This window comes from Radiomyces spectabilis, assembly GCF_025331425.1.
Source record: "Radiomyces spectabilis strain NRRL 2753 chromosome Unknown BYT42scaffold_11, whole genome shotgun sequence".
NCBI classification, from domain to species: domain Eukaryota; kingdom Fungi; phylum Mucoromycota; class Mucoromycetes; order Mucorales; family Radiomycetaceae; genus Radiomyces; species Radiomyces spectabilis.
In genome coordinates, this window is record NW_026251936.1 from 29816 (window position 1) to 51017 (window position 21202).

Consider the following 21202-nt stretch of genomic DNA (forward strand, 5'->3'; position numbering starts at 1 on the left):
TTAAACAATGTCACAATGCTGGACATATTGACCTCCAGTCAATTGTCACCCGCATACAAATTCATGCAACTACTGGCATCTTCTGAAGACTACCGGCCGATTATGGATCTATTATCGCAGCCAGGAAATCGAACTTTATTTGTACCCTCGGATAGTGCTATTGACGCTTTCCTCAAGCAAGGTCCCAATCTGTCAGCGGCAATCCAAATTCAACGTACGGCCACCGGGGCTCATAGCATCGCGAATTCAAATGGCTCCACAAGGTCGAGTTCGGCTGGTACGCAGCAAGGAACAGAGCCACGTCCTAAGGACAACACCTTTAACGATAAATATAAGATGTCGAATACTTCGCCGGAGAAGCCATCGCAACATGTTACGGAAGCGCAAGATCAATCAAATGATTCTTCTCCTATGAAGAATGTCGCTCATTTCTCAACCCACGATATTTTGCAGTATCATTTTCTTAACGAAACGGTGACCCTTCAAAACATGGCACATTGGCTCGTTGTCGTTAATACCATGATGAGTAACCAAACCGTGGAAAAATTGGCGGGGAATGTGCCACTCTTGATATACAGCGATCGGAACAACAATAATGACCAGACAATGCAAAATGCTTCAACAGCAGGCTCTATAAAGGCGGAATCGCAAACCACGGGTTATACCGTAGGCAATGGACAAAATCTAGCCAATGTGACAAAAGCCGATATTGTTACCGGAAATGGAGTAATTCATGTGGTGGACCAAGGTAACTTGCGTCAAAGCCAGCGTATTTTAAGCTTTACAGGTTACGAATACTGTCTTTTGAATAGTGCTTTTGCCACCCGACACACCTACTGTTGTTGCTCAAGAGCTTCCAGAATTATCTGCCATCGCAGCATATCTGCCTCATGCTCCGGAGCAAGCTAATATGGTTGGACAGGCTACCAATGTCACTATATTTGCGCCTGTGAACAATGCGGTGGAAAACACCGATTTCGAGCATATGGACAACAATACAAAGCAAAATCTTGTGAAAAACCATATGATTCAAGGGGTGTACTATACGACAAATCTCACCAGTGACGGTGTCAATGGATCCGTGACGGCCTTGTCAGGCTTGCCAATCGAATTGCATGCTGATAATGAAAGAACGTTGAAAGGTAGGTGGAAAGTACAATGTGAAGCAACTATGAGAGGTTTTACATAAGTTTCTTAGTGAACAATCTTACTGTTGTTCGACCGAATATCTTGGTTAATAATGGCGTGATGCATCTGATTGACGGAGGAATGCTTATTCCCGAAATGAGCAATACGACAGATGCTCCAATACCATCGTCCACAGACTCAGCAGCTCCAACGACATATTTTACGACAATGAGTGCTTCGAACAGAATTATTGTATTTACTTGTATTGTTTTCTTCCTTTTGTAGTAGTGATGATACTATTAAGCCAAGATAAAAATGGTTTTATTTGTTCATATTAACGATTGTTTCACATATGATGCTGTTCGTAATGGATATTAGGCGCGGGTGATTGGTACCGTGCAACCATAGGCACTGAGGTGTATTGCGGAAAATTGGTTGTTGCTTGTGAAGAAGGATAGTTATAAGCGGCCTCGTATGTTACCCCATTAGGGTGATGATGCATATGTGGATGATGCATGGTAGAGGGCACAGGGATAGTCGAGGAAGTGAAATCCTGGGTTGAGGGCAATGGCCATGGATTTCTTTGATCCAGTGATGAAGCAAAGGGTACTTGAGGTTCTGCTGCTTCATCCAGCGCTTTTTCTTCTTCCAAGCAAATCACATCTTGCTTGTTTTCGTTGTATTGTTTCAAGCTTTGCCGTGCAAGTTGCCTCTCGTTCCAAGAAATGATAACACTGCAAATTAATGTGGCCAGCCATGCGAGACATCCAGTCCAGCAGAAAACTGCCGCTGCTTTGCTACAGCCGCACTTTTGGAACGCCGATTAATTATTTTATCCACATTCGAGTGACTGATGAAGGCTTACTTGTGCGTTCCAAGCTCCAGAATAGCTGCCGTCGTCTTGTTCCAGCGACCCGTCATGTACGCAATTTGAATTATCAGTGGCATGCACGGTCATACCAATGCCGCTCAATGCCCACAGTAAGGAACAAATGCCAGTGAGAATAAGGTTTGTACGTGGTTTTAGGAAGAATTTTCCAGTGCGTTTGCATTTGCTTTTTCGATCATACATCCAAGGAAAGAACAAAAGGAAAATGGGTATAAAAAAGCTGAAGATGCAAACAAAAATCGTATAATTCGGGGCGCCTTGACTTGCATCCTGTAGAGCAAGAATATAAGTAACTGTTCGTGAGTTCAAAATGCGCGATCCTAGACACTTGCATAAAAACGACGTTCGATGGCAATGACAGGGGCAATTACAGCGATTGTCAGAACGGTCACGATAATTTGTGACACATGTAACCAGGATTTGACAACCCCCAGATAAGGCATATTTTCCGGAACAAGAGTAGGCAGGTCTAACTTTCTCCGAGAGTTATTTGTTTGCTCCATTCTCCTTTTTGCTTGCAAAGCCAATGTGCTAAAGATGAAATAGGATACAGAAAAAGAGAGACGAAAAGAAATGGCGACAAATCCGTCGTGGTCCAAAACCACAAAAAAAAAAGAGTGCACTAGTGTTTTATTTATATCCAATCGGATGTTTCCTTTTTGGGACTTCAATTATAGTGCGGTACCAGTTTCTTCGCTTTCTCCTTCTCGCACAAAAGCTTGGCATAGCTTGATAAGGTGCGCCAAGGAAGCTATCATTAGCTTTAGGCTTTTGATGACTATGTTTGTTGCATTATACAGCTAATCTACAGTATTGAAACTCTGGTTTTTTTTGTTACACATTAAAAAATGGATGCTTTATTGTGAGGAAAAGAAGAAAGTTCGCGGTTCTGATAAATAATTGTTATTGCTGCTCATGACATTGATGGAAACAATAAACAAAATGGATATCGAAAAGTCCAGATAGGGGAATATGGAATATATATATACAGATGCGAAATATGGATAGGAATTGTAGTACTATGTTCTATGGGAACTATCCTCAAACGAAGGAGACATCCAGTGTATAGCAGGATGATTATAACGATCGGGAGCGCATACCATTAGTCCCGGAGAGCGACGGTAACAACATGCATTAAATGGTCCATTCGACCAGACCGGCTGTGCGGAAGGCGAAGATGTGATAAATTTAGCAGCTGAAACAGGTCCGTCCTTCATGGATGATGGAGATTCCCAAAAGGGTAACACGCTATTTTCGTCATCGCAGAGTGACCACAAGCGCAACCGATGATCGGAACCAGCAACAGTGACTATATTGGATGAAACGTCCAAATCAAAGGCCAGCTCCTGACAATAATGGTTGATATGACCTCGCAGTTCACGTATTGGTGTTTTCCCATTACGAACATCCCAGATATTCAGTGATCCATCCATTGAAGCGGCGAGTATTCGATGTCCAGAAGAAAAATGATCCAAGGATACCACGTTCGTAACGCTTGACGATTGCTGAAAGAGAGGTTTTCGAAGTGCTCTCGCATAACGGACGTCAAATTGATGTATGTTGCCATTTCGACTACCCAACCAGACACATGATGGTTGAGACTTCACGATGTGTGTGGCGAGAACACTGGATCTGACTTTGATTTGAGTGATGTTATCAAATTGACTCGTCAAATGGTAGACGCCTTTATCACCTCCCGCAATGATGATGTTATTTTCGATACTCGAAGAACTTGTCCAAAAAGAGTCCCGGTCGCTGTGGAATAGACAGTCTAACTGCAAATCGGGCATATACGATTGTCGGCGGAAGAAAGCCGCAGTGAGATGTTTCACAGTAGCAGGATGATCGTCGTCCAGTTGTTCTGCCAGCTCTTCTGCCTCTTCGTTGCTTAGCGATTGAGGAATTGGATACGAATGACGTGAAAGCTGGGCCGGTACATTGCTACTATTACCCAAGGTGGTGCTGATCAAGGTCCTTCGCTGGTTTCCATACAGTTCAAAAGTTTGACTAAACTTGAGCGACGTGACCAAAGATGACATCTCCCAAGACTGAAGTTTCCACATGTGAAAGAAAGGATCAGTTTGGAAACCATAATGACCGACTACATTTCCGGATACAGATACAATAACTTCGCCATGGTCTGGGTATGAAGTCGCATCGAGACAGCTGGATCGACACTCCATATTGGCATCAGATAAGGATCTAATCTGTACTTCGGTGTTTGGCTTCAATTGTCGGTATAAAGTTTTCGAACCTTGACCAATCGACCGTAATGGTAATTGTCGTATCTGCGTCTCCCGTTGTCGACAAAACAATGCAAGATTCAGATCGTAAGCGCATGACCGTTTCTTTGGCAATTTCGACGACTGGGATGTTGAGACGATATCTTGGCGTACAGCAGCTTTACTTTCGCGGGCTTTCTTAATGGCTGCTAGACTATAAGGTCCAGTAGGCATTATTTTAAAGTATTTGTTCTTCTCCTCATCGTAATAAAAGCCTGGGATTTCGCCAATGGGCATATTTGTCGCTTGATCATCGGAACAACAGAGCTTGGATTTTTTTCAGCTTGATAGAATTCAAGGCAAAGCGCTGTGTGAAATGTCAACCAATTATAAATAACTTTGCTACCCCAGACCGCTCTCAAAATTCGACGCCCAATGGTGAGGATAGGCAATTGGCGTCTTATTTTTTTTATTATTATCATCGACGAAGAACAGTTCATTTCTAACAAGCCGTACCCGCTGTGCAATGAATGCCGCCTGCCACCGGAGGCCGCCCCTTACGTTGAGCAACTTTCGTCAGACAAAAAGCCTAACGCATATACGGCATAACCTGGGCGAGAAACTCTTGACGGACTTTGGTATATTAATGACAACCTTATGGCATCCCTTACGTGGTGATTTGTTTCTGAACACGCGCAAAGCAGCACTGATTGACCCCCTCAGTTCCATCCCGCCCAGGCTATGATCGATATAGAAAGATGTGTGGGTATGTTGGGTATTTGAAAAAAGAGTTATAAAGCTCTTTGATTTGATTCAAATTTCCTCAAGATAATCTACCTATGTTATTTGAGTTTTCAATAGTCATTGATCGCTTGACATGGCTTGGATTATATGACATTGAAAAATTTTGAATTAGTATACTTTCATTACATAATAGCAAAGGAAAAGAAATTGGACTTGCCTTTGAATCAAATGGTGTACCGAAAAAAAAAACGATGAATACGGACCGCCAGGTAAGCTTCTTTTCGATGCGGAGAATAAGATTGATTCCAGGGACAGTTAAGCGATGGATCGGTGGCGTCAGCTTGAGCAGGCAAAAAATATTGACGTGGCCAGAAGTGACGGTAATTTCGAGGTGGATTCCAGATATCAAGAGTTTCCCGAATAAAAAGAAAGAAAAATAAAAAAAGTACATGATGATAAAAAAAACCAATGGTCGCGTCAGTAAAAACCTCCTAAAAAACCCTGTGGGAAAAAAGAGGAAAAGACTGCGAAAAGAATATGTACATGAAATATAAAATACAAAATACAATAATCGGGAAGATATCTCCAATACCATATCATGAGAAGCAATCCAAAGTAGAGGAACATGAAGGGGACACGTAAGGTTTCTCCGATGAAAAAGAGAGTCTCACAATCGACGATGGCTTTGACGTCATCCGGTATCGCCAGATGGATGGATGGATGGCGAGAGAAAGTCAAGTGGTAGCATACAGAACTTGTTAGGTGAAAAGAAAACGGAGAAAACCGGGAGCTGGAAGAAGGATGGAAAAAAAGGAGAGGTAAGTCTGTTTTGCCGGAGCAAAATCGATGGTAGACCACTCGAGGGCTTACCTTTTTGAGGATGGTAGTCGATTTAACCAAGTTAGATACACGGAATAAGAATGGCCTGGATGATGGATGCGGATGGGATCTTGATATAATGATACCGAGAGTTTTCCAGGTAAACAGAAAGAGAGAGAGAAAATCAAAAGAGAAAAGATAAAATTGAAGACAAAAATATATGATTCTCCATGGATGAAACAATAGTCACCCCACTGATGCATGAATTCATAGATCGAAGCACGTCTGCTTATGTATTATTCGATTCATTGAAAATTGAAAGAGAGTGAAAGGACATATATAGTATAACTGACAAAAAAAACAAATTGAATGATGCTACAGAAGAACGCCAGTCGTATCATCAACCCCTTTTCTTCAAAAAGAGCTCTACTCACATTTTTATTCGAAAGACGACGATGCTCTGTTTGACCACAACTGGCGCAAACGGCATTTGCTGCTTATTGTTTCGCCTATTATCGTGAAAGTGGGCAGCGAGGCATGGTTGAAGATAAAAAAAAAGGTTTAACAGGTCCTGATAACTTAGTGTAGATCATGAGATTTACAAATCGCTAGTTTCCTAAAGATTTAATTGTTTAGACTAGTTGCGCGTGTGATCTTGAAGATCACAAAGTTTGGTTCTTTGGATGTGTAGTTGGGATGTTGCTCTGAGGAAAGCGAGACAAAACTTGATTAAAGAGGAGGTTGGATCGATTGCTCATTTTGTGGTAGGTTATAGTCAAACTCCGCACTTGAATTGGCTGAAATTTCTAGAGTTCAAGATTTTATTAGTTTGCTCCAGCTGATTTTCCTCTGTGTCCATGCTGTCAGCACTTTTGTATTCGCAGACATCTCCAGGGAAACTGTTCAGTACCTTCTCATTGAAAAAGGCCACATGTCTGTTTTTTGGAGCCAAGATGGCACGGCTTATTAAGAATTCTCTCGAGAGCATTTCTGATAAAGATTGGCCATATACTGCATATATCAGATCTTTGACATTGGAAGAAGGCACCAGCATCTCTGGTGGAAGTAACACCAAGATCCCATTTGTGTACGGTTCCCTTCCACCACCAATGCGCAAAAGATAAGAGGCGAATTGATCCAATATGTTAGCATCCACACCACTGCTTAAGCGAGCTTGTTCTACACGCATGTTTGTCGTTAATCGAAGAACCCTTACAGGTGGCCAGAAAGAGGCCCTGTTTAGACACTGTTCAGCAATTTAGGGCCTGGTTGCTTTGGGGATCACTGGAAGAACTTGACGGAAATCGCCGCCAAAAACAATCAATTTACCACCAAAAGGCACATGCTGAAGAGCCAGATTTACCATCTTCATTACGTCTTGAAGAGTGCGATTGACAGCTTCTATAAGATGTCGGCTGACCAAGATTCCTCATCCCATACGATTAACTGTGTCTACTGCAATAACAGATCTGCTGGCGATTGCGGCGTTATTCGACACATTGTTCGTTGATCAACTTTCAATGGAATTCCAAACCTTGAATGTGCGGTTCGGCCGCCGCGAAACAGCAAAGAAGCTGTTCCGCTTGATTGCTGAACCAAGGAGTGTAGTTGGAGGTTAAATACATCATTGTTACTTCCTTAGTCACTCGTGCATAAAACAATAAATAAGCTATTTCTAAGGGCTATAAAATGACGATCTAAAAACATCAATTGGGCAAAAGCGAGTGTAGTAGGGTAATAACAGGACAGGATGGTGCATCGGTCGAAAAAAAGAATGATTAAAATTCTGGAAATCGCGATTCAAATGTTGGATCCACATCTGGCGCAGAAGCTGTGGCCGCTGCAAAAGATAATTCAAGAATGAATGCCTTCAGATCCGCACTGACGTCTTTGCCGGTTTCGAATCGTGTTCGTTCTTCAATCTTCTTTTGGTTTTGATGATGTTTACCAATGTCTAGACCGATGAGGCTCGTCTCCATACGTATTGCGCTAACGTCATCCTCAGCTTTCTGTAAGGCATCACTGATAGAATCAGCATAAAGGCAAAATTCGGCGCGTTCCTCTTCGATTTTTCTGTAATCTTCCGAAAAGTCCACTGGTGATGACGTTTTGCCCGTAATTTTGCCCATTTTCGCCGCGATCATTGCTTTGGCTTTGGCACGAATTCTATCACTTTCAGTAACTTCCCCGTTCGGCCCGGTTCCAACAATATCCAACGGCATCGCACCATTGTCTGCTTTTGCTTTTGCTTCTTTTTGTTTTATCAGTTGCTTCTTTCGTTCGGCGAGATCTTCTTCCGTTTCACGCACTTGCGCCACCAAGTTCTTCAGCACGTCGTGGATGAGATAGTCAACTTCTGATTGCAAAGACTTTTCCTGGTTTGCAAGCTCTGAAAACTCGGCCGTCTTCTGCGCATATACATCCCATAGATGACCAGCATTGTCGCTTCCTGATTTGGTAATTTCGTCTTGTAGTTCGCTAATACGCTTTTTTATATCCTCAATATCTTTTTGTTCAGTGTACGACAGTTCACTGAACGGTTTCGGAGCACGATTAGCAATCTCTTCCTCCAACATTTTCAGCTTGTTCTTGTTGTCGTTCAATTCTTTGCGTAATGCTGAAACTCTAGTTGCTTTGCTGCGGTATGTGTAAGATGAGGTGGTAGCCGATCGTGATGCTGAAGGATTAGGTGATCCATCGCGAGATTGCGCCCATCGACTTCTGTCAGGTCCCATTCTGCGCGCACTGGACACGTACGCAGTTTCGCTTTCATCATCATCTGTATACTTTGGTTTCGTATGACGTGAAGGACTAGTTGATCGTGATCGTTGAGGTGACTGACTAGGAGGCGACAGAGAGGAAGATGATCCAAAGCTCTGCAGGTTTTTCTTTCGAGAAATGTTCTCAAGTATCGACTGCTTCAACGTATTTACACTTTCTTTGAGATCTCGAGTAGAGGGTGGAACAAGTTCGGTAGGTAACGTTTCTGGTACAGGATAACCATTCAATTTACGATAAATGAGATGCATGGCAACGGCAAATTCGTCCAGATTCAATTTCCCTTGATTATTTGGATCCGAAAGATTCCTGTCGCGTTTTATCAGTGTTTGTTTGCACAAGTGTCCACGAAAATATCGACATTGATAGCAGTCAAGCGCATCTTCCTTACCATATCTGCATCAGCACATTTTGCGGTAACCCGGATTGCGAGAAGATCTCCTTGGCCTTGTCACCACTTAATGTACCCTTGTTTTCCGTATCCCAAGCTTTGAAGATCTTGGCATATTGTTTCTTCTCTTCGATAGTCACCGCCCAAGGAATCTTTACGTTTTCCGAAAGACTTTGGAAACGAGCAATGGATCGACCGCCTGTCTCATGAGGCATCATCCGGTTGGCAAAAGCAAGATTGTTACCTAGCATCCCCGTCGGCATCGCGACTTGCGGATTGCTTGCCATCATTGGAGTGACTCCCGTGATCATTGGTACCTGCAATCCCGTAGGCATAGATTGCTGATATCCGGTCGGTTGCGGTTGGAAACCCGTTTGCCCTGTCATCATAGATGTCTGATAGTTATTTTGATGAATACCAGCCAATGAACTGAGCATGGATGAAGAAGGCCCCGGAAAAGAGGTTCCCGTATTCCCAGAACCTGCTCCATGTGATATTGAGATGTTGGATTGGTTACTGCTCGATTTGATCATAGCGACCGCTGTTTCAATTTCTTCCCGAACAGTAGGTGGTAAAGTATTGGGAATATCTTTGCCTGTCATTTTCATGGAAGTAAGGTACATCGCAACGGCAAATTCAGGAAAAGTGAGCTGTGGCTCACTCGTGACATTGGATAGATCCCTTGAATGAAACAGTTAGATAACTACATCGTCATTAACATTGACAGCTATTATTATACCATATCTGTGCAAGTACATCATCACCGAGATTGGACCGGGAAAGAACATCCTTGGCGGCAACAGCTGTAGATATCTTATCATTAGTTTCCACAGAGATATCGAAAATAGCCAGAGGAGCGTTTACCTGATAAAACTTTATTGTCGACGGATGCTTGGGTGAACAAAGATTCGTACTTTGATTGGTCTACTTGAGTGATAAAACTGAGCCGAACTCCTAGCAGTGCAACGAGGATGAGTATACTAAAGACTAATAGAGGCAAAATATTTTAGCATGTCTTATTCTGGACATTACCAGCTGACGGCCCCGCCATTTTGTCGGGAGCTACGTTTTCGAAACGGTGGACTTACTTGAACAAGTGCCCGTCCTTTTTCGGGTCCAAGCACATGGAGCACATGGTGTGACCGTCCTCGGGAATTCAAATGACATCCACTCAAATTTCGAAAGTTAAGTGTCCGACTTTCGATGCATTTTTCTGCTGCGGGGGAAGAGTTGGGGGGCCGGGGCGCGATGTGCAGAACCATAGCATACAAAACCAATCACTTACCGACTATGTTAGAGCTAATTGCAGCAACCCTACATTACGGAAGCTCTATGCCCTACTATGTAGCTTTGAGGCAACATAATAGGTCTTCGTGATTGTTGCTGACAGAGCAGTTTGACATTTTTTGTTATTTCTTTCTCATGGTGGTACGGTTGATGGCATAATTGCTGTTAATGGTGTACAACAAGCGACTTTTTACGTGTTTACACCAAATGCAATAAAGGTCTTCCGGTGCAAGAATACCAAACTGTACATAATTTAATTGTTGGAAGACAGTAAACTTTGGCACATTGCCCGATCTATTTACTCTTCCACACAGATCGAAAGAAAAATATTTTTACTGTTTTATGTTGTTTAGAAGCGGTAATGGATTTATTCTATTTGATAATCAAGTAACAATTACTGAACCGATTTTCCGAAGACTAGGTAAAAAACCAAAGTAACGCGATACGCAGCCCAGATATTGCCGCCAAGGCAGTTACAGAACGCATGTTATCTTGTACAATGCCGAATTGAGTCAAAATTTCAACAGATCGTGTAATAATATGCGTGCATCATCTATATAATTTCATTTGAACTGTCTAAAAATTCAGCCCTTTAGTGGCGCAGCCAGATACCTATACTCTGACTTCTATATCCAAAGATTCGTCGATCATCTTTGCTGTGTGAATCATGCACCCTATTTGGAAGCCATTTATTCGAAAAATACTATCAAATCGTTACACAAACAAATTTGACTTTCAGCTGACAAGCCGAGCTGCGGACTGAACAAGATTTGCTATTTTTGCCGTCATACGCGCAACATATAAAGAGACGAAAATGTCCTGCAGGTTTTTCTTGTTACCATTTCCTTTTCTTCCAAGTATGGCTCCAATTTTTTCTGTCCATAAATGCTCCGCCGAGGAAGTAGAGCACTGTTTTTACGGCTGGTCAAAGACAGAACGATGGAATCCCGGTTTAGATGGGCAAGATATCCTCCAAGTATATTATGACATGGATCCCCAAGGTTTTTTCGTGGGAAAGGTAGAGGAAGCAAGTTCAAATAAGAAGCCTGTTTCCATTATCTCCGGGGTCAGACACTCGGAGGACATCGCTTGGCTTGGCTACTATGTCGCATTGCCAGAGTATCGCGGTAAAGGCTACGGTTTGTCAGTCTTCAAGCGTGCTCTGGAACGCGTCGCCGATGCTCCGTCGGTTGGCTTGGATGGTCTGATTCCTCAAGTGGAAAACTACAAAAAGTCCGGTTTCAAGACTATCAGTTGGGAGAATCAGCGTCGCGTTGGACCTGTTGAAGAAGCAGTAACGAAACTTACGGCGGATCCTTCGATCCGAACGGTGGATGCATCCGAAGTAGCACTGGATGAGATTGTGGCGCTTGAACATCGGTATGGCGGATTTAAACGCCCGCTGTTTGTTTCTCGCTGGTTAAAGTTCCACAAAGACCGCTCTGATGACGGCCGTTTCGCGATCGCTGCCGTGAAAGGAGACCAAGTGATTGGATACGCTTGCGTGCGACCTGCTACGGAATCTTATCGAGTTGGGCCCTTGTACGCGGAAAACAGAGAAATCGCCGAAACTTTACTTAAGCGTCTTGCTGAACTGGTGCTGGAAGGACTTTCATCACCAAGCAATCGTGTGCCTGATTCAGTGTCCCGTACTCTTCATCTTGACATTTGCATGAAGAACAAAGATGCCGTAGCCTTGTTTGACGGTCTTGAATGGGGAAGCATATTCTCTAGCATGCGCATGTGGAGAGGGCAAGAACCTAAGACTGATGCTGCTGGCGTTTTCGTAGTCACCAGCTTAGAAATTGGTTAATCTGGTTGTTTTCATTGATTTCTTGTGCTCCTTCATTTTGACATTTCTGATTTGAGAATCAATAAAAGTGTTTTTATATATATTCAAAGTCGTATCTTAGCAAATCAAAGTCGCATGGTCGAGAAAGAGTATTACCATAAAGTTGTGGGGCTATGATATTGATGATAAACCGGTGTCTGTATATAGTCCCATAACCATCCTTTTTCTTTGCATGACCATAGCCTATAAGCTTTTGGTGAAACTCTTATTTTTTTTTTTTTTTTTTTTTTTTTTTTGTTCATTTCACGATTTCAGGTTCAGAAAAAATGAAGCAAAGGGCTGTCACAAAAATTGGGCATTTTTTTTTTCTTCATAATTGTAGTCCGAGGTTGATCTCGTATTCCAGATCGTGCTGTCACTCAGATTTTGCTTTTTTCATTGATAAGCATGATGGATGTGGATAATGACATGACACCTACAGCCGAATGTGTATACGATCACGATCCTTTGTATAATCCTCTCGACCTCGATCTCAAGGCTTCTGTCAAGGCTTTCCAGTCTTTGTGCCTTGAAGGAAAGCAGGAATTTCTCGCGACCGATCTTCACGTTCTTCAGACGTTCCTTGACAATCCCGCATCGGTATCTCGATCCACTGTTCTCGACACCTTATCGAAATGCATGCTTAACCCTTCATGGACACTCCATATTGTGAAATTATTTCGACCGATTGCCATCGATCTTGTTGCACGCTGGGTGACGCCAGGCTTCACCGCTTTTTTAGACGATACTCCTACATTGAACCGTACGAGTGCCACTGTACATAAAATAGAATTGGTCGCTAAAGCTTTCAGTATTGTGCTACCTATCTTGCCACAAGTGAAAAGGTATGTGAGATTAATTAACCTTCCACTCGAGGTACTAACGTGCCTTTAAATTAGCTTCACTGTAACATATTTTACCCATTCACCATCGCTTTTTGAACGCCTCAATCAGTCATCACACGATCAGAATGATGAGGTACGAGGGATCAGTGCCTATTGGAACCGATCAAGTTGACTAACAACATAACGTTTTTTTAGGACGCTTCTTCCATTACGCACGAACTACAAGATCTACTTTTAACAGCATACCGACTTCTTTCATTTTCAACCGTTACTTTCTCATCATTATGGAACTGGGGTCCCATCGTAGAATTGCTCAATCATCGCAGTGGATGTATTCGATATCTCAGCATTTTATGCTTGGCCAAAGTATACGGCTTGAGCGATGCACAAACAAAGGGATTGCTGCAATCTGTCACTGGCTGTTCGGACGAATCGGATGAGCCTCTCATGACAATCATTGATGGCCAACATATTGATATTCGATTCATTAGGTACACTGCTATATCATTACAATTGGAAGAGAATCTTGTCTGACAATTTTTGGAATAGATTATGGGAGCAGCAACGACTCGCAGATGCGCAGATTGCCCTTACCCACAATGCATTCATTTCCGACTCTGTGGACGTTCTCCATGATGAAGATTTATCGCCGCTTACCGTCAATTTGTGCGGTGTGTTACTTCCAAAAACCAAAGTGGACGGATTTAAACAAGATACTTACAAGCCTCAGATGGTCCTCACCAAAACAACGACTCGCAATCTCTACGGACTTAGTCTTGCTCTTTCCATTGGAGCACCAACACTTCTTGAAGGCGTTACGGGTGCCGGTAAAACCGCTCTTGTGGAAGAGCTTGCGATTCGAACCGGTCGTGGAGATCGTAAGTGCATGTCACGATGGTTTTGTCCCGCTGTTGACTCATTCGTGTCTTTGATAGAATTGGTGAAGATTCATTTGGGAGATCAAACCGATCCAAAAGTACTTTTGGGTACTTACGTATCCACCTCAACCCCGGGTTCTTTCCGTTGGCAAGAAGGTGTTCTAACAACGGCAGTCCAGGAAGGTCGTTGGGTGTTGATTGAAGATATCGACCTTGCTCCAGCTGAAGTCATCTCGGTCTTACTTCCCTTGCTGGAAACTAGACAGTTATTCATTCCTTCCCGCGGCGAAAAGATCAAGGCTAAAGAAGGTTTCCAGCTTTTCGGTACCCGCTCGTTCGTTCCTTCACGCTCCGGTAAAGGTTTCAGTTCCCGAGGTGGCGATCTTGTCACAGGTGCCAACCTGTGGACTCGCATTCATGTTGATCCTCTTTCCATGGAGGAACTAGAACTCGTGGTTCGCCAGAAATTCTCTCACATTGGTGGCTTTTCGACACATGTTATGCGCCTTTTCGAAACCGTTATCAATATTTATCAAGATCCCAACTTCTCGTCCTTAGCATCATCCACTATGGGACGTTATATATCCACTCGTGATTTGATGAAATGGTGTCATCGTATCGATACGCTTTTGGGATCACGTCTGAACGAACAAGATGGCGTGGACGCTGGACTCGATGAAACTGTTCGTCAGGACCTCTTCAGTGAAGCCATCGATTGCTTCTGTGGTATGATTCCCGATTACACAACGTGGGTAGTGGTGCTGGAGAAAGTAGGAGAACCACTCCAGATTTCGCAAGAAATGGTGCGCCTTTACGTCGATCAGTACAAACCGTTATTCGAAATAACCGATACCACTGTGCGCGTGGGTCGCGTCAACTTGTCCTCCATTGTCGCCCGTGGAAAGCAAAAGCAGAAGGAAGCCTTGATCAAACGAGAGAGAAAACGCCCCTTCGCCAAGACGGGTCACGCTTTACGATTGTTAGAAAAGATTGCAGTGAGCGTCCATCTGAATGAACCTGTCCTGCTTGTCGGTGAAACGGGTACCGGCAAAACGACCGTCGTACAACATCTGGCGGATATGATGCATCAGAACCTGATTGTCGTCAACTTGTCACAGCAGTCAGATAGCTCGGATCTTTTGGGTGGATTCAAACCCGTGGATGGCAAAGTCCTGGCCATTCCCATGAAGGAAGATTTCGAGCGCTTGTTTGAAAGAACGTTTTCAATGAAGAAGAATGCGAAATTCTTGGCAATGGTGCACAAAATGTTCGTCCATACCAAATGGGTCAACTTCATCGCCCTTTTGAAGCAAGCCGTAAAGATGTCGCAGCAAAAGTTTGAAGCCGAACAAGACGAAAAGAGCAAAAAGAGCTCCACGCCAGAGTTACGAAGTGCATGGAAATTGTTTTCCAAACGCCTGGAAGAGTTCGAAGTGCAACAAGCTCAATCTGAGAACAAGTTTGTATTCAATTTCATGGAAGGTTCTTTGGTGAAGGCGGTCCGACGGGGCGACTGGATCTTACTGGATGAAATCAACTTGGCAACCACCGAAACTCTTGAATGTCTTTCTGGTTTATTGCAAGATGCTCATGGCTCGCTTTTGCTGACGGAAAAGGGCGATGTTGAACCTATCCAACGTCATCCAAACTTCCGTCTTTTCGCATGTATGAATCCTGCGACTGATGTCGGCAAGCGAGATTTACCCCCAGGGCTCCGCAACCGCTTTACCGAGTTTTACGTTCACCCCCCGGATGCGCGCTATGAAGATCTTTTGCAAATTGTTCGACAATACCTTGCTAATATTACCACCGGTGATGAGCGCGCGTGTCCCGATGTTGCTGAATTTTACATGGAAGCCAAGAAATTGGCGGGTCAGCATAAACTCGTGGATGGTGCAAATCAACGACCTCATTTCAGCATGCGTACGTTGGCACGAGCACTCACCTATGTCGTTCAAATTTACCCCACCTATGGGCTCCGTCGATCGCTTTTTGAAGGTTTCTGCATGACATTTTTAACCCAACTCAGCAAGGAAAGCGAGGCGTTGATGAAGCAACTAATCCATAAAACGATTCTGCGCGGTGTGCAAAATCCTACTCAATTGGTGACCCAGATTCCTCGTCAACCTGCCGGCAATTTTATCCAGTTCGGTTACTTCTGGCTCGAGCAAGGTCAGTTTGAACCGCAGCATGATCAGCATTATATCTTGACGCCGTCCGTCGAAACGAAGCTTTACAACCTCGCCAGAGTCATTATGTCTCGCAAATTTCCCGTGCTGATTCAGGGCCCGACCTCTGCCGGTAAAACAAGTATGATCGAATACATGGCGAAAGAGACTGGCCATCGCTTTGTTCGTATCAACAACCATGAACATACCGATCTTCAGGAGTACTTGGGTACTTACGTTTCGAATGCCGAAGGCAAATTGGTCTTCCAAGAAGGTGTACTTGTTGAAGCCTTGCGCAATGGTTACTGGATCGTATTGGACGAACTGAATTTAGCCCCTTCGGACGTTCTCGAAGCGTTGAATCGTCTGTTGGATGATAACCGAGAATTGCTGATACCCGAGACTCAAGAAATTGTCAAACCTCATCCGCATTTCATGCTCTTTGCGACACAGAATCCTGCCGGTCTTTATGGTGGTCGTAAAGCGTTATCCCGAGCTTTCCGTAATCGTTTCCTGGAATTGCATTTCGACGATATACCACAAGAAGAATTAGAGACGATCCTGTCCAAACGATGCAGCATTGCGCCTTCGTACTGTAAGAAGCTTGTTCAGGTTTACAAGTCGTTGATGGAACGTCGTCAGAGCACTCGTATTTTTGAACAGAAGCATGGCTTTATCACGCTTCGTGATCTCTTCCGTTGGGCTGGTCGTGATCCAAATGGTTATCAGGAACTGGCAGAGCATGGCTATATGCTACTTGCTGAACGCTGCCGTAAGGATGAAGAAAAACAGGTCGTAAAGCAAGTTTTGGAGACTGTAATGAAGGTGAAGCTCAACGAAAACGAAATGTACGATTGCACACGGTTGGAAGAATTTGCCATCTACGATGAGATTTTGAAACGAAACGCGGATGCCACAGGTGCAGATACGAAACTGGTTTGGACGAAAGCAATGAGACGTCTGTTCAGTTTGGTTGCCCGTTGCTTGCGATACAAAGAACCCGTACTGTTAGTCGGCGAAACGGGGTGCGGCAAAACGACGGTTTGCCAAATGCTGGCAGAAACTTTTGGTAGAGAACTCCATATTGTTAATTGTCACCAAAACACGGAAACCGGCGATCTTCTTGGTGGTCAACGCCCCGTGCGCAATCACGATCCCTCGGACGAAAAGCAGCAATTGTTTGAATGGCATGACGGTCCTCTGGTGCAATCTTTGCGTGAAGGACACTTGTTTTTGCTGGATGAAATCTCGCTGGCAGACGATTCTGTCCTGGAGAGATTGAACTCGGTGCTCGAACCGAGTCGTTTGTTGGTGCTTGCTGAAAAAGGCGGTAAGCATGTCGAAGAACTTTACGGTCAAGAAGGCTTCCAATTCTTGGCAACCATGAATCCTGGTGGTGATTACGGCAAGAAGGAATTATCGCCCGCTCTCCGTAACCGTTTCACTGAAATTTGGGTGCCTGCCGTGGACGATCGTGAAGATTTACTGGCGATCATTACTGAACAGATGGTCCATGCTGATCTCAAAGGTTATGCGGAGAAGATGCTCGATTTTATCACTTGGTATACCCAGGCTCTCGGTCAAGCTCGCGTCGTTGTCAGTTTGAGAGATATCTTGTCCTGGGTTAAATTCATGAATGCTGCGGCTGAACGAGGATTGTCCGCTCCTGTTAGCTTTACACATGGTGGATGTCTTGTTTTGTTGGACGGTCTTGGATCGCATGGCTCTTCTGGTTCGTTCCTCGCTGGCAAAGCACTCAAAGAATTCCGTCTGAAATGCTTGCAAAACTTGGCCAACGCTCCCAATGCTACAGAAAAGGAGATTCTTGGTGAAGCGAAAGGGACAGTGGAAATGTCAGACCAGCAATTTGCTATTGGTCCATTTGCGATCGATCGTGGTACCCTTCCTAACGCCAATATCAAGTTTACACTTCTGGCGCCCACTACCGCGGATAATGCCATGCGTGTGATTCGTGCTATGCAGTTAAAGAAGCCGATATTATTGGAAGGTAGTCCTGGTGTAGGCAAAACCAGTCTTATCTCCGCCCTTGCTGCAGCCTCTGGTCATAACTTGGTGCGTATCAACCTTTCGGAACAAACGGATCTCATGGATCTTTTCGGTTCCGATCTGCCTGTGGAGGGAGGCAACAGCGGTGAATTTGCCTGGCGGGATGCTCCCTTCCTGCAAGCCATGAAAGCCGGTGATTGGGTATTATTGGACGAATTGAATTTGGCTTCGCAGTCCGTCTTGGAAGGTCTCAACTCATGTCTTGATCATCGTGGTGCCGTTTACATTCCTGAACTGGATCGCGAGTTTTTCTGCGCTAAGGAATTCCGAGTCTTTGGTGCCCAGAATCCTCTGCAACAAGGTGGTGGTCGTAAAGGTCTTCCGAAATCCTTTGTCAACCGTTTTACCCAGGTGTACGTTGAACATCTGAGTGCAGACGATCTGCTTTTTATCTGTGCCCATCTATTCCCCGAATACGATACCGAAACCCTTCAACAAATGATCGAGTTCAACACGCGTATGTATGAAGAGACCATGATCAAGTGCAGCTTTGGTCGTAAAGGTAGTCCTTGGGAATTCAATCTTCGTGATGTCTTCCGCTGGTTGGAGTTGATGCGCAAAGATGGGGTCAAAGATCCTGCCGAGTATTTGGATATTATCTATATGCAACGTATGCGCACTCATGAAGATCGTCTCAAGATTGTCCAAGTATACGAGTCCGTGTTCCAGAAGTCTTACGAACGGCCAAACTATCCGCCCTACAAGGTGACACCTACTGAACTTACCGTTGGCCATTCGCGACTCACTCGAGGGTCTATTGAAAACTCCAACGATCTTTTTGAACATGAATCTCACTTATTGCAATCGTTCCTGCCTTCCATGGAGGCGCTTATCAAGTGTGTGGAATCCAGCTGGATGGCCATTTTGACCGGACCCAGTGCTTCGGGCAAAACGTCGCTTATTCGTTTATTGAGCAAATTCACTGGAAATAAGCTGGAGGAATTCGCGATGAACAACAGCGTGGATACGATGGAATTGCTAGGTGGTTTCGAACAGGTGGATCTGAACCGACATTCTCAGCTATTGATGGATATGCTTCACCAATTGACAGATGATGCGACAAAGACCTTGCTGATGCGATTAACTACCCTGCCTGATCAGGAACAACGTGCCCAAACCCTGCGACAGATCCGCCAGCTGAGCGACACCTGGTTCGTTTTGGAAAATAAGCAATCCATGCAGCAGAACCTCGCCGATCAGAACAACGAACAGCTGGACTACGCTTTGGTATCCAATGTGCTCAACTGTCTTAATGCAGCCGTCGGTGCGGATGAAGTGGCTCGCAAGAGGATTGAAGAAATTGTTACCTCTGTGAAAAAGCTCCAACTGTTACAAAAGGATTCTGTCGCTGGTAAATTCGAATGGATTGATGGCTTACTGATCAATGCTTTGGAAAAAGGTCACTGGCTGTTGATTGACAATGCCAATATGTGCAATCCTTCCGTTCTCGATCGCTTGAATCCGCTTTTCGAAAACGATGGAGTCCTTATGGTGAACGAACGAGGTCTTGTCGATGGGGCCGTCAAGGTGATCAAACCGCATCCTAATTTCCGCATGTTCATGACCGTGGATCCTCAAAATGGTGAACTTTCTCGTGCAATGAGAAATCGCGGTATCGAAATTGCGCTTGTCGACTCCAACTGGAATGAGAATGTTCAGGATGCTACCACTTTAGCCAACGGTCTTGGTTTGCGTGGACCTCAGTTGCCGTTACTGTTGAACCAATTGCAAGGCGAAGCCATTGCTGCCCGCAAACAGTTTGGCAAGCATAAGAACGTGCGTGATTACCTGCTTTTTGCCACTTACACGATCGAACGTCTGCAACGAGGCCAAACCCTCAAGGCTGCTGTAAGCGAAGCATTTCATCAAGTTTTTGTCGACATCAAAGAAGCTCCTGAAGGATTACAGGCATTCATGCAAGCAGACAGTGAAGCCGATTTATTGCAAGTCATGGTGTCTCCCGCCAACTGTCCTTATTTCGTTGGTGGTTCATTATTCCAAGAAGACTCTGCTTTGGCAACGATTACTCTGCAAGGCGCCTATCTGCTGTCTCTCTTACAGACCGCTGTTACCGATGATGACAATGCGATTGTTCGTCAGATTGAAGTAGCAGCCGATTATTTTGTGGAAGCCATGTCGTTAAAGGAGTTTGGTCTTCGTCTGCGTTGGGTTGCATATTTGGCGCAGCATGCTTCTGTTGTTCACACCGGTGTCTTGGAGCGTTTGACGTATACGATGAAATCTCTAAGATCCAATCCTGTCACCGTAGAATGGATGCAGCTTCAATCGATGAATGAACTCGATGCCACGCAGCAACAGGTAAGAGAAATACAAGTACACTGGCGCCGAGTTGATGAGATAGTCTAATGAATTTTCTTCTTTGTCCGTGTTGTATATGATCCAGACCCTGGCCGTCGTTGAAAAAGCTTACGCTCTCTTGATTCGCCTTACCAAGCAGGAATATGCCGAATTGAACGCGCGAAATGCCTCCCAAAAGTTGAAGCTTGGAAACTTATCTGTGTTCCAGCAATCCTACTGTTACCACGAAGGTCGATTAAGCGATAGTCAGTTATTGCATCCGGTCGTTACCAAGCTGTATCCATTGTATCAGTCGATTCATACCGGAATTATGCAGTGGATTGATCAAGCTGCTTACCGCGCATCGCCAGTAGAGGTAGGTTAACATAAAACGTTAGGTGACAGCATTCGCGAACTGGAAAACTAAAGATGCTACTACCATAGTGCTTTAACACGGTTGAAGCAATTCTGGATGCTCGTGACTATGCCTGGACACTGACTCAGTCCCATAATCTCAATCTCGACAACCTGTTGATTATATTGCGATGGATGAAGCAGAGTATTGCTTCGGAAGCTGCCTTGGCGCCGCTGCTTGCTACAACAGTCACTGTGATTGATGGTATCATGGCTGGTTTCGACTTTGAGACTTGCAAGTCCATGAAAGCGCTCTGGAAATACTTTTCTCCTGCAACTCTCGCGTCTGAATCTTTGCATCAGTTGGAAGCGGAATTATTGAAGACCAATAAGATGATGGATGCCTATCAACCGAACAACGGTAAGTGGTTGCGCTGCGGTTTACGCAATTTAATACAGCTCACTGATATATATCGCCTTCAGAACAAGGATTGACGAGCCGA

General features: G+C 44.4%; 5 protein-coding genes across 5 annotated transcripts; 2 read left to right on the forward strand and 3 right to left on the reverse strand.

Moving 5' to 3' along the window:
- Window positions 1-1387: 1387 nt before the first annotated feature.
- On the reverse strand, window positions 1388-2622 carry BYT42DRAFT_579827 (uncharacterized protein). Its single transcript, XM_051569430.1, has 3 exons — window positions 2350-2622; window positions 1994-2287; window positions 1388-1936 (listed from the first exon to the last, which is right to left on the reverse strand). Exons 1-3 carry the CDS (start codon window positions 2518-2520, stop codon window positions 1475-1477), a joined length of 927 nt encoding a protein of 308 aa, XP_051420325.1. The 5' UTR covers window positions 2521-2622; the 3' UTR covers window positions 1388-1474.
- Window positions 2623-2734: 112 nt separating this feature from the next.
- Window positions 2735-4613, reverse strand: BYT42DRAFT_607013 (WD40-repeat-containing domain protein). The gene has a single exon (XM_051571166.1). It carries the CDS (start codon window positions 4534-4536, stop codon window positions 3037-3039), a length of 1500 nt encoding a protein of 499 aa, XP_051420326.1. The 5' UTR covers window positions 4537-4613; the 3' UTR covers window positions 2735-3036.
- A 2689-nt stretch (window positions 4614-7302) lies between these two features.
- BYT42DRAFT_579841 (uncharacterized protein) lies at window positions 7303-10172 on the reverse strand. Its single transcript, XM_051569431.1, has 5 exons — window positions 10004-10172; window positions 9836-9925; window positions 9711-9774; window positions 8972-9652; window positions 7303-8889 (listed from the first exon to the last, which is right to left on the reverse strand). The coding sequence occupies exons 1-5, from the start codon at window positions 10020-10022 to the stop codon at window positions 7581-7583; spliced, it is 2163 nt and encodes a 720-aa protein (XP_051420327.1). The 5' UTR covers window positions 10023-10172; the 3' UTR covers window positions 7303-7580.
- Window positions 10173-11082: 910 nt separating this feature from the next.
- On the forward strand, window positions 11083-12153 carry BYT42DRAFT_579842 (acyl-CoA N-acyltransferase). Its single transcript, XM_051569432.1, has one exon. It carries the CDS (start codon window positions 11118-11120, stop codon window positions 12069-12071), a length of 954 nt encoding a protein of 317 aa, XP_051420328.1. The 5' UTR covers window positions 11083-11117; the 3' UTR covers window positions 12072-12153.
- Window positions 12154-12518: 365 nt separating this feature from the next.
- On the forward strand, window positions 12519-21194 carry BYT42DRAFT_501542 (P-loop containing nucleoside triphosphate hydrolase protein; the record flags this gene model as incomplete). The annotated part of the gene is made up of 7 exons (XM_051564773.1): window positions 12519-12934; window positions 12989-13067; window positions 13130-13425; window positions 13484-13812; window positions 13870-20366; window positions 20452-20721; window positions 20790-21194. 7 exons carry the CDS (start codon window positions 12519-12521, stop codon window positions 21192-21194), a joined length of 8292 nt encoding a protein of 2763 aa, XP_051420329.1.
- Between the last annotated feature and the right edge of the window lie 8 nt (window positions 21195-21202).

What these genes read in the sequence shown, in the direction of transcription:
- BYT42DRAFT_579841 (XM_051569431.1), bottom strand. An exon ending in CGACAATAAAGTTTTATCAG is followed by an intron (nt 9,775 to 9,835) that starts GTAAACGCTCCT and finishes AGATATCTACAG; the next exon opens with CTGTTGCCGCCAAGGATGTT. An exon ending in AATGTGCTGATGCAGATATG is followed by an intron (nt 8,890 to 8,971) that starts GTAAGGAAGATG and finishes AAAACGCGACAG; the next exon opens with GAATCTTTCGGATCCAAATA.
- BYT42DRAFT_579842 (XM_051569432.1), top strand. Translation starts at nt 11,118, where the DNA reads ATGGCTCCAATTTTTTCTGTCCATAAATGCTCCGCCGAGGAAGTAGAG.
- BYT42DRAFT_579827 (XM_051569430.1), bottom strand. Translation starts at nt 2,520, where the DNA reads ATGGAGCAAACAAATAACTCTCGGAGAAAGTTAGACCTGCCTACTCTT. An exon ending in CCATCGAACGTCGTTTTTAT is followed by an intron (nt 2,288 to 2,349) that starts GCAAGTGTCTAG and finishes CTTGCTCTACAG; the next exon opens with GATGCAAGTCAAGGCGCCCC. An exon ending in CTGGAGCTTGGAACGCACAA is followed by an intron (nt 1,937 to 1,993) that starts GTAAGCCTTCAT and finishes GCGTTCCAAAAG; the next exon opens with TGCGGCTGTAGCAAAGCAGC.
- BYT42DRAFT_607013 (XM_051571166.1), bottom strand. Translation starts at nt 4,536, where the DNA reads ATGCCCATTGGCGAAATCCCAGGCTTTTATTACGATGAGGAGAAGAAC.